Here is a 12,947-nt window from a genome sequence, read left to right as displayed (position 1 = left end):
TTGAAACAGGCTCTGGGTGGTCAGGAGGTACTCCCAGATGATTGGATAACTACAGCTAATGTGTAGGAGTGCAGCATGTAGTAGTATGTTGAGCATTTGGAGACACGTTTTTTCACAAAGAGATGTGACATTAAAGGATCAATATTTGACTACTTTGTTTACTGCCTTCATGCTCTCATGCTTCACTCAAACACACCTGATAAAGATTTGAACTCTTGAGTTTGAGAGAACATCAGAGTAAAGTAGGGTATCCATTAGACCTGGTGGATAAAAGCAGTTTGGAACTAAAACAAAGCTGAGAGTTCAAGCTCCACTTGAGAACATACAGGCTAAAGGTTGCTTTTCCTCAAGACAACATCTAATCTAAAATCAAATAATGATTCTTTTTCAAGCCAGTATAAAATACTCTTCAAAGCCACTAAGGGTTCATTAAAAACATGTCAGAACGTGAGCCTCCAACAACTTTGGTACAAATACTTGAATGTTGTGTTGAAGGAGACAGACAGCTTTCAGACAGACAGCTCTCTAACAGTCACTGCTGCTGTGAAACATCTCCAAACATGGACCAGACCAGTTAAACACTCAACCCAACACAGCAATGCAACCTGAAACTGAGTGACACCATAACAGACTGAGCAGATTAAACTGCTTTTTTCATACAATGATGTCAGTTTGAAAGAATGTGGTGATTCAATCCAGGAAACACCTGCAGAAGAAAAGAAAAGAAAGGCATGGGAAAGGACAGTCCTGGAATCAGAGTGACATCAGAGGATGAGAGCAGCTTCAACAACAAGGAAACGTAAATCAAACGGTTGTAATAGAGAAATGTTTCTAATGAGTCTGTCCCCTCCATTTTAACACCCAGTCTCATGGGGCTCTGATGGCCTGCTTCCTGTTTTTGGATGACCACTAAGTGGCAGACTGCTGCTCCCTCCTTATGGTGGCATCTGATTACCACTGAGATTATCAATAATCCAAGGAATAGTGAGGGAAAGATTAATGCGTTATCAGAACCACAATAAGAGCAGCTTTAATCATAATAATTTTGCTGTTACTGTTTTCCAAAGTCAGTCATTAAAACTCAGACTGACAGAACAGGAAGGAATCTTCAGATGTTCGTTCCTGTTTCCTCACTGAAGATCTGCTGTGTGGCCAGTTCCAGAGACTTCTATGAACACTTGTTCATACAGGCTGTGCTATTCATCTACACCACACGAGTCAGTCGAGGCCCGGGGGCCGGATCCGGCCCTCCAGGTAATTCTATCCGGCCCTCCAGATCATTTTATTTATCGTTATTAATGATCCGATGTTATCTTGAACTCATTTCTAACTTGTATAATTTTGACAAAATATATTTTTATGGAGAGTAAAATATTTAAAGTTATTAAGGGTTTAAGTTGATTTATTCTGGAATAATATTCCTGCCTTTTGATTATTCATAATTATGTTAAAATGTTACGGTTTTACCATTTTAAAAATTGGCATTCTGCTAGCTTTTTGGACTATTTTGGCATTTACTACGATTTTTTAGGCAATTTTGATGTTTAGCTAATATTTCAGCAACATGCTAGCTGTTTTGGCTAATTTAGGCTTTTTTGAGTTTTTTAGGCTTTTTTTAAGTTTATCTATTTTTCAGCTACAGGCTAGCTCTTTTGGCTAACATTCCTTTTTTTTAGTTTTTTCAGATTAATTTGGCATTTAGCTTAACATTAACATTAACATTTTTGATTAGAACATCTGATTTGCATCATGAGATCTAAACATCAGATGATGTTTAGAATAAGGTGGAGTCTTCACAGCTGAAGATTTTGTTGTAGAAATGAATTAAACTAGTATTTATGATTATACATTTTACATAACTTGATTCAAAAAAATAAATCATTCTTACTTTACTAAACCCACCAGACTCCCTATAACAGGGTCTGCTAAGGTGGCCAAGGAGCCTCGAATGGCTCCTTTAAATATATATATATATATTTTAAATAGTAACTAAAGTAAAAACTAAGTATGAAAAAAACTGAACTCAAACATTATTCTATCCATTCACAAACAGTTGAAGAACATCACGTATCTCTCTGTGATGATCTAACAATCCATAAAGCGGTTCACAGTTTAATAAAGTTGAGCTACAACATTTTGACAGATTTGTGATCACTGTGTACCACAAAAAATCAATCTGAGTCAGTAATGACAACACAAGTTTATATTCAAGGTCTTTTAGCCAGATTTTCCATTTTTGAACAATTTGTTGTATTTTAGATGCCTCCTTAAGGTTAAAAATACTGTAAGGTTCACTGAATTAGCTCTGATTTTAATTTTGTTGTGTTAGATTTATCCATTTCTGGCAGAGATGCACCACAAACTGAAAAATAAACTGTTTTTTACTCATATTATCCTTTTTTGCTGCATAGATGAACCTATGTGACACAGGAAGTCTTTTATTTTGAAAGGACGTCATAGGAACCTTTGTCAAAAGTTTTAAGCCATGTCATATTTTGAAAAAGTACTATTTTTATTGATGTTTTTTATGCTAAGAATAATTCATTTATATATATCATAAGAAGAATGATGTTGTAAATATAAATCAGTGTCTTGATTCTCTAAAGGGTGAGCTAAGACTTTGTGGCTCCTGCTGAGTTGTGATCAGTGAAAAATCCACCCAAATGGCTCTTTAAGTGTTGAAGGTTGCAGACCCCTGGTCTATGAGAAACCGAAGAAGCTCACAAGAACATTCAGCAAATTGGCCGTTTCCTGAGGAACAACTGTCATAAAAACTCTAAGACAGCTGAAGAAACTATGAAGCGTTAAGTCCTGGTTGTTTGTGGTGAGAGCTGGTGCTGAGGGCACATGAATAAGGAAGTTTGTTTTTTCACTGAGACACATGTGACTCGTCAGTCATCAACACAGAAAGAGCTTTCAATGATTCCCAGACACAAAGGAAGTGCAGGCAGGACATCCGCTCAGCAGAGGTGACAACCTCCTCAGCTGGCAGCGTCACACCGCTTTGACATCACTTCCTGCCGGGCATTCAACCACAAAGGAGAGAAAAAAGGATTTGACTCTTCTGCAGGGAAGTTGTGGAGGCAGGAGCCCCTGTCACATGTACACCAGCTACCTCTGTGGTCAAAACACCGCCAGCACAATCAAAACCAACATCTACTGTCTGGATGGCCTTCATCCACAAGACTGCCAGGAAACGAGCAGCTGACGCAGTCGATGAGGACCAGCCGTCTTACCTGCTCTTGATGCGCAGCTGGACTGCTGAGCACGGCCGGCTGCGACTGGACACCGACGCTGCTGTGTGCTGTGGTGATGATGATGAGGGAAGAGGAAGAGCAGATGGAGTAACAAACTCTTCAATGTATCCAGGATCAAACTCCCTGTTGAAAGACAAAGATTAAAACAAAATCCATCAATCAATGGATCTCAGCTGCTCTGAGAGCCTCGTGGGGTTCACTGAATTACATAAGAAGATCCGGGAGTCACATTGTGGTTCAGCGAGGAAAGGTCTACAGTAACCATGGGCTTCTGATCAAAGCAACATATCTGAGAGAGAGCTTATTTTATCTTTTCCACGAGCCCCAAACTGAAAGACAATTTCAAGATCCACTCCAATGACACTGGAGTTTTTAACACATTCTTCTAGGATTTTTCTCATGCTGGACGAGAAAATTGAATTCAAAATGACTTTTCTGAGTATGTTTTATTCAAATGGTTGTAAATCAGGAGCAGATGAAAAACTATTGCTGGGAACAGCTTGTAGCTGTGATATAGAAGCTACAATCTCCCAGCTCCTCTCTATTCTACAGCATCCACAAATAGATCCATGAACGTCTTTGTTTTCCTGGTCTGACCTGGAATCTGGTCTTAAACTGTACAGCTGGATTGATCTGATATTGCCCACTGTTTTTGCTGCACTGCTAATGTTAGGTTGGGGTTCTTAGAGGCTAAGGTAGCAGGAAAGGGTGTAAATAAAGGGATGATGGGAAATGAGGACAGATCGACAGTCCTGAACAAAACTCTGAGATGAATTTCTGAAGAGCTCCTGCTGCTCTTCAGTAACTATGTCCTAGAAAACAACACAGTTTTTTCTATATTTTGAAAATAGAACAAAAGATGATTATAGTGTGACTTTAAGACATTCATTAGGGTCATAGGTCATATTCAAAGGTAGTTTTTTGTTCATTGGTATTATCAGATGAACACATAATATATAAAAATTTTAAAAAATTAGCCTAAAAAAACTTAGGTTAGCCAAAACAGCTAGCATGTAAAGATTAGCTAAAATCCAAAAAAGCCTAAAAAGAGCTTAAAAAGAAAAGCCTATATTAGCCTAAACAGCTAGCATGTAGCGGAAATATTAGCTAAACTTCAAAACACCCTGAAAAATCTTAGCAAATGACAAAATAGTCCAAAAAGCTAGCAGAATGCCGTTTTTTTAAATCTTTGAAACTGTAACTTTTAACATAATGATGAATAATAAAAATACAGGAATATTATTCCAGAATAAATCAACTTAAACCTTAAATAACTTTCAATATTTTACTCTCCATAAAAATATATTTTGTCAAAATTATACAAGTTAGAAATGAGCTCAAGATAACATCGGGCTGTTAATAACAATAAAATAAAATGATCTGGAGGGCCGGATCCGGCCCCCGGGCCTTGACTTTGACATGTGATCTTTGATATTGTACATTATTCATGCAATGTGTCCACTTCAGGCCAGGTGGGACTAACGTCTGTAAATGTGTTTTTTTGGTGATGATCCATAGAGGAAAGTTTTGGAACTTTGAAAAATTGTGTAACTTTGTGAGAAAATTATGTTGGAGAAGATCTGAATGTTCAACTTAAGATAGTATCAAACTGATGCGACCTCTATCAGTTCAAATCTACATTCTGACTGATACGCACAGACGCTAATGAAACCTCTCCTGTTGACTCCACATCTCAGGCTTTCTTCATCACTGTAGGCCATCTGTGCTGATTCAGGAGAGAAACCTCTGAGTGACAGAGGAAAGACATTTCATGCTCTTGGTGTGAAAGTTCAACAGGAAGTGTTGAGTTTATTTGGGAGAAGCTCAGCTACGATCAAAAGGTCAGCAGGGAACAATGTCAAGTTCAGCTGAGGTCATGTTTATTGTGCTCAACACAAGTTTCCATGTGAACACCCCCCTCTGCTGGTGTCCAAAACCTCCAGTTGTCAGGCTTTCATCCAGCGGTGCTGCTTCTCCTTATTTGGAGAAAATCAACAATGTTTTATTAATACACCTCATTGCTTTTCCTTTTTTCCCAGAATGGTTCTGACAGTTTTCTGGATGTGGATCATCTCCCACCACTCTGAATTAAGCCTGTTCTTTCAGCGCCGGTCTGATGGGTCACACCGGACCGCCTACATTCCCGTTCCGCGTTCACCTGCATGGAGGGTTTAGATGTTCCCCACTTCATCACCACTGAGCAGACGGGGCGAGCTGCTGTTCACAGACCAGGTGTGGTGATGAGAGGGAGTCACTCCTGCCCCACTCTGTGACGTGAACAAGGAGCACGAACACGTCAAACAACAAACTGCAATGAGAATCTGAGCAGAACAGTTCCTCTAGAGACAGCTGAGGAACTGCAGGTAAGAAGACAGGACACATCCGAGCTCTGCAACCTGAGGCTCTGGAGCCACGAGCAGCTCTTCCCTCCAGTCTGCCTCTTGGACTTTTAAGACAACGGAAAACGATTTGAATAAATAATGGTTTTGTAGTATTAGTTCATTTACTTCAATTAATTACATTTTGTTATTTATGCTTAGATTTTTAACAAAACTGAGCAAAATGATGGTAAAAGGTTTAATCTGCTATCAGAGCGGATTATTAATAGAATGCATTTAATAAAAAAAAATATTTGTTTTCTACACCAACGTTGTTGTGTTATTATTCAATAGCAAAAAGATGAAGGAAAACCAAAGTCACCATGATAGGACAGACGTTTATCCATTTTTAGTTCAAGGAACTGGTATGAACTTGTATAATTTGACATTTAGCTCTATTTCAGCTGCATGCTAACTGTTTTGGCTAATCTCAGTAATGCTATATATCTAGCTTTAAAACATTTTAACATTATTTCTTCTATGAAGGTTACAGAAATGAATTATTTTAAATTTGGCTATGTGTGGCTTTCTGGAAAACCATAAATGTTTACGCTTAGGCTGTGATTGTTACACTTAGCCTACAAACCGAGCCCGTCCCCCCATCAGAGAAGAAAATGGGTATGTGGCCCTCACTAGAAGAAGTTTGGGGACCCCTGGTCTAATAAAGAAAAACTCATTGGTAGAGATTATTTCAAAGCTATATTTTATAAATAAATATTTTAATGGCCACAAAAACATAACTAAATAACTTTGAGGGGAAACTTTGTGGCTTTCGATGGATTTTATCCATAAGAAACTGGATCATATAGCTCTTTTAGCATTAAAGGTTGCAGACCCTAATCCCTGAGATTTTAGAGATAAGCATCTCCTCCCAAACAGATTCAGAATCTCATTCATTTAACAAACCTGCACAGTATTTTTCCTACAATCATTTAAGATTAAAATAGTCTTTCTTTGGTCAAATTTTATCGTTTGTCGCAAAATTTGAGCTTTTCAGAGGAAAGAAACTATGTAAGTGTTGCATGTCTTTTCTTGTAAAACCTTTAACCCTTTGACACGCTTTAGTGTCTATGTTCATGGATGTACTGTAACTTTTCAACCGTTAACACGATAATTCAAGTAGATTCTAAAGAAGAAAAGCGTCTCGATGAGCTTGATGAGCCGCTTGTCTCTTCTAGAATCTACTGGAATGATCATGTCAGCGGTTGAAAAGTTGCAGTAAGTTAAAGGTTTTGTGTTTATGGGTCACCGACCACGCCTTGGGTGTTAAAAGGTTAAGCTTATTTTAAAAACTTCCTTTAGTTTTAGTTTGTTGAACCTTGGTTTATAAAAGAGGAAATAATACCAGTAGATTATTTAATATTTTATGGCAAAACACAAAAAAACAGAAAACAACATCAAAAGGCTGTAAATGAAATCAGTAAGGTAATCACTTGTCTTTTCCTCCATTCATGGGCAGGATAACATGGAGGCCCAGCCAGCAAGGCCAAGTGTCCCTTCATGGTTTAAAAGTGGCAGAAAATGTGGTCCCAACTGGGTTTGTCTGCAGTTTCTGTGCTGGCCTCACCTGTGTTTGCCCACATTGGCTTAAGTGGAGTTTCAGTGGGAAGGCTCGCCACGCTAGCCAGCTGACGGTGGACAGCGTAGCGTGCTAATGAGCTCCGATGTAGCGAGCTCTGCTGTACTGAGCCAGGGAGCTCTTAAACCAGCGTGGACAAACCCATTTGGTGCACACATTTTCTCCCCACTTTAAAACCATATGGGGACCACTGGGCCTTGCTGGCTGGGGAAGAGATGCAGGTGTCTTCTGACTATTGTTTTAGGAGATTTAGGAGATTTTCAGTAAACTCTTGGCATGAATGTTGCTCTCCTTGGATTACACACATGCCTCAGTCATTGATGAAAGTCAGCGCCGTTTCCTGCTCCACCCACTGAGCTGTTTCACTCCAAATCCTTTCAAATGGAGAAATGAGTTCAGAACACCACACACAACTTTCACCAGGACACACCTGGGCCGGGTCCTTAGCTGGGGACATTCCACTGCTGTAAACATTTTACTGCAGGCATCAAACCTTTATTCTGCAGCAAATGCACACAAAGAGACAGAAATACACGAGCAGGTGCACAGATAAAAGATCATTAAAGCAGAACCAGTCGAGCCAGTCAGAAGAATGTGCAGCAGCCACGAAACACCCTGAAATCACCTGAACAGGAGGAGCCGGGTGTCACATTCCACTTTCTATCTTAGCACACTCACCAAGCGCACGCACACATGCACACTAGACCAGCCTTCACAGGAGCTCTGGTCCTGCTCGATCACTGGTGTGAGATTTCCCTGTCAGGACACGCATTCAGAAAGCAGACTGTTTGAGTGGACGACTCCACATTCTGCTCAGCTGCTCCTACATTTCGTCCCTGACAGAGTTTATGTATGTTCCTGTGCAGAGGCAGGGAGGGGTAGCAACACCAGAGGGAGGAAGCAACAGGTCATTCATGTCTGTTACAGATTTAGTTTTACTTTTACAGTAAAACATGAAAACAACATCTTAACCCAAGTCACAATAGTAATACAGAACAATGCAGTTATTGAAAAAAATAATTATAAATAGGAAGTATCAGCATAAGAACACAAATATTTGAGCAACATTTTAAAATTTCCACTGAATGGATTCAAGTTTTGGAAAATTAGAACTGAAATGTTGAATCAGCGTGTCTAAAACAAAGCAAGAATCTGTTTCATAAATATTGTCGTTTGGTGTTAACCCTTTAACACTGGAGCTCCGGTGTTTATGTTCTTTGATTTACTGTAATTTTTTAACCGTTAACACAAGTGAAGGAGAAAAGCGGCTTTTCTCCTTCAGAGTCTGCTGGAATGATCGTGTTAACGGTTGAAAAGTTACAGTACGTTAAAGATTTTGTGTTTAAGCGTCACCAATGACACCTCAGGTGTTAAAGGGTTAATTAATGGCATAGCAGAGTCTCAGTGTTGAGGTGATCACTTATGTATATGAATCTGTCAGCCCTGTTGAGTCCAACGGTTGAATAAATGGTTGAAAAAAATAACATTCTGCTTCTGTGCTCTGAATGTCATCAGTGTCAATTGTTCTAAAGCAGAAAGCTTAACAATGAAACACAGAGAAGTCTAGCAGTCCATCATTTATAAAGGAAGAGGGGCTTTTCTTTCCTCTTATGCCACCTCAAGAATGCTTTGTGTCGTCTCACTGTGCAAAGCAACACAAAGGCTTTAGATAACACAAACTCAAGGTAAGAGACCAAAAATCCATCAGCTTGTTCCGAGTGCTAATCCTGTGTGGACTCCTCCTTCTGCATGTTAAAGACCCGCTCCAATGAAAATGCTGTGTTTAGCATGTTCTATTAGCATTTTTCTAATGATAGAGGACACACATAAAGAAAATGAATGAATGAATCAGAATAAAACAAAAAGTGCAGTTGGAAAATACCGGATATAGGTGCTAAAGCATCCACAAATAGATGCTTGAACGTCTTTGTATTCTTGGTCTGAGCTGGAATCTGGATCTAAACTGCACGACTCTGATAATGATCACCATTTTTGTTGCATCGCTAATGTTAGTTGGGAGTGTGAGGGACTGTAAGCTAGCAGGAGAGTGTAAAATAAAGGGATGATGGGAAATGAGGGAAGCTTACTTTGCACCAACAGCAATTCAAACACCACAATTCAAAGGCAACTTTCTAATGAACTCCTGTTGCTCTGCACAAACTACACAGGTTTTCAGATTGTGTTAGAAGTGGCATCATCATATTTAAAAAACACTGGGAAAACTTGAGAGAGAGAATTTAACAGCTGGGACATTGAACAAGCCTCCAGCATCCTGTCTACATCTCAGCTTAAGTGATACAAGTGAATTACAAGTGAATCAAAATAAGAATTTAAGGTTGTATAAAAAGTTCCTCTTAATTGGGAAAATGTAGATGAAGACAGAAGGGATCATCACACAGAGCCCTGAGGAACTCCATAAGACTGCCAACGATGGCAATCATTTTTTTTTTTACTGAAATTGTTTTAGATTAGATTAAATCAAATACATTATTCAAGAGAATCTTAAAAATGATCTAGTTCTGAAGCAAAAACAGAATTCTGGAATTCTTGATTCCATCCTGAATGCTGAAAACATCCCAGCCTGTCATGGAAGGAAACTGTAGAGAACACAGACTGTAGGAGAATAATGTAATAACCAAAAATAATCTAAACTTAACTCAACAACTGAGAGCAAATCATGACTGAAAACAACAACAAAGATCCCCTGAAGAAAGAATGGAGAATTTGTTATGAAACAAACAGAAACTTGGTCTCATGAATCCTGGTTAACAAAAACAGCGGGGATAATCAGAAACATAAACCAGCCAAAAACAAAACTCAAACCAAAGCTTTCACGCAGACCTGTTGCTTTTATTGTGTAACTTGTAACAAAGCTTTCCCTCCAGCTCTGAAGAATTTGTGCTGTTAAACTGTAAACGTGAAGTTAACCCTTTAACTCTGGAGCTCCTGTGTTTCTATTCTTTGATTGACTGTAACTCTTCAACTGTTAACACGATAATTCCAGAAGATTGTGAGGGAGAACAGTGGCAGGAGTGGTTGAAAAGTTACAGTGGTTTTGGTACTGTTGGTGATACGTTACATCGGTGATGCCTCAGGTGTTAAAGGGTTAAGGAATCTGATCTAAGCTCACTTTACATCCAAGCATTTTATTATCATCAAGACATACAATATATCCAGAACATGCAGTAACATGAAGGTATTATTCCAGAGCAGGGGTGTCGCACAAGAGGCCAAAATCCAAAACATACTTTAGGTCGCGGGCCAAACAGGATAAACATTTAATGAACACTCTAAAACTGCATTTTTAAACTTTAAAACCGTGACTTTTTAACATAATTATGAACTAGATATATAATTACCAGTGATAATGTTAGTGTGAATGCTGTAAGATGAATTTGGCTGCTGAAGATGCTAGTGCTGATAGCTGAAGATGCTGAAATTGATAACTGAAAACAATGAAACTGATAGCCAGCTAAAATATTAGCTATGACAAATTAGCCGAAAAAAAACAAACAAAAAAACTTAAATTAGCCAAAACAGCTAGCATGTAGCTGAAATATTAGCTGAACCCCAAAATAGCCTAAAAAATCTTAGTAAATGCCAAAATAGTCCAAAAAGCTAGCAGAATGTCAATTTTTAAACTTTTAAACTGTAACTTTTTAACATAATTATGAGTAATAAAAAGGCAGGAATATTATTTGATCTTGGATTATTAACTGCAAGAGAACCCAAATGGAACATCATGACATTTGCTGATGCTTATCTTAGCTTCCTGGTTCACACAGAACTTACATTGGTATCATGCACACCGATCACCAGAATAATTGTACTTTATTTGGCGATAATATTACCAGTACCACAGATTGACTCTGAGTTTGATGGAATCAGAGTCAGGTTTGGCATCACTTGTTCCCCGAAAGCCTCCCTCAACTTTGCTGGATAAAAGGATTAAAAATACCATCACTGAACCCTGCAGAGTTTGGAGGAACATTGCTACCAATAAAGTCACTGTCCTCACCCGCCTGTGTCCCCACTACACAGTTATCATTAAAAATGGGGTTACTCAGGAGACCGGGTTTATGTGGTTTGTCCCTGTAATGACTTCTTCCTTTTGGAGCAAAGAAACTCAAACATTCACTCAGCTCGATTACGTCAGCCCACAACAAAAGAGCACAAAGACAGAGTCAACGGAGATGAATGGAAGAAGACAAAAGAGACGGGGGTAGGGGTGGGGGGTACATGCAGACCACTACGCAACAGGGACAAAAACTTTCCACTGAGTACATTTAAATCTATGCAGGCTGCACACAGATGCAGAAACCTGTTTAGAGGTAAAAACAGATACAAATCTGACAGAGAGAAAAGAATTGTCATAAAGAACACATCCTAGTGGTTAGAAAAGCAAAGTTGAGTATTTAAGAGAAAGTGTTTGGATGAAAATGTTTGTGGTGTGAATGCACAAGCAGAACACCAACATGGTAAAGCGCTGCAACATCTAACTGTACCTGTGGAGGCGAACACTAGCTAACAATGAGACAGGAGGTTCCTGATCATCAGGATGATGGTTATGACGGACAGATTCATGAAAAGTTCAAACAGAACCAGCAACCAGATGGACAGAAGCTGAAAACAAAAGTCAATGACAACAAAAGTCAAGCGTTTGATGTTGGCAGAGAGGATGAGGCCAATTCTTCATCAGCACAATCCACAAACTCCACTCATCCACACTGAGGCCTTCTGTAAAGATACGGCACCATTTCAAAGGGAAATGATCGCTATGGATTTAAAGTCCAGGAGAATCACTACATAATGTCAAAACAATTACAACAGCTTTACCATATTATACAGCTTTACATATTAAACAAAACAATAACCAACACAGACCTCATTGCTTTTATGATAGGATTACTGCAAAAAAGGCCAGAAAAACAAATCCATCAGAGTGACCCATCCCAGGGATCTGCAGCCTGAGGCTCCGGACCCACATGTGTCTTTTCCACCCTTCCATTGTGGCTCTCTGGTTAAAGAGAAATAAAGTTTTTATTTTTTTAAAAAGTAACGGTATTGAGCTAAAACATATTAAACATATTAAACATCAGATCTTTGTGTGCCGGGTGCCCGGGAAAACCAACTGGAAGTCAGAAAGCACAACCAGAATTAAGGCGAACTGGATAATAACACAGATTTTTTTTGTTAAGAAATACAGTGGGAGTCACAATTGATTCTGTTATATTTTTTGAGTTGGATTCATGTATTTTTGGCAGAGATCAAACACAAATGGTAAATTAAACTTTTTTTTAAATCACTGCTGACATCACACTACCTGATACTACACTGACAGCATTGAGCTGAGTAAATGTGACACAAAGTGTCTTTTATTTTGAAAGGAAATCATGTGAACTACTGTCAAAACTTATAAACTGTTTAATATTTATATTCATGTTGTATTCATGCAAAAAAGTTAATTTTTATTTATCATAATGGTAGAATTGACATAAATACAAATCAGTGTTTTCTTTTTCTAAAGGATGACCTGAGTCTTTGTGGCTCCTGTTGGGTTTGGTCTGTGAAAATGGACCCGAATGGTTGCAGACCCCTGACCTATCTTCACGATGTTCTAGATAGAGCAAAAAAATCAGTCATGCAAGACTGCATTCAGCAACAGATTAACCTGTTTACATTAATGAATTAAGTTTCATCTTGTTTTTTCCTAAATGACATCCATCCACCCAT

General features: G+C 38.7%; 1 protein-coding gene across 1 annotated transcript in view; it reads right to left on the bottom strand.

Annotated features, from left to right (window-relative positions):
* Window positions 1-12,947, bottom strand: part of shroom3 (shroom family member 3) — a 72,580-nt gene that overhangs the window by 33,145 nt on the left and 26,488 nt on the right. The window contains exon 3 of the mRNA XM_036214621.1: window positions 3,237-3,380. Within this exon, the coding sequence (XP_036070514.1) occupies window positions 3,237-3,380 (144 nt within the window). The remainder of the gene's footprint in view (window positions 1-3,236; window positions 3,381-12,947) is intronic.

This window comes from Oryzias melastigma, linkage group LG12, assembly GCF_002922805.2.
Source record: "Oryzias melastigma strain HK-1 linkage group LG12, ASM292280v2, whole genome shotgun sequence".
In the NCBI taxonomy this organism is placed as follows: Eukaryota; Metazoa; Chordata; class Actinopteri; order Beloniformes; family Adrianichthyidae; genus Oryzias; species Oryzias melastigma.
Note: the sequence above shows the minus strand (reverse complement) of the source record. Positions and strands in the feature narration are given on the sequence as shown.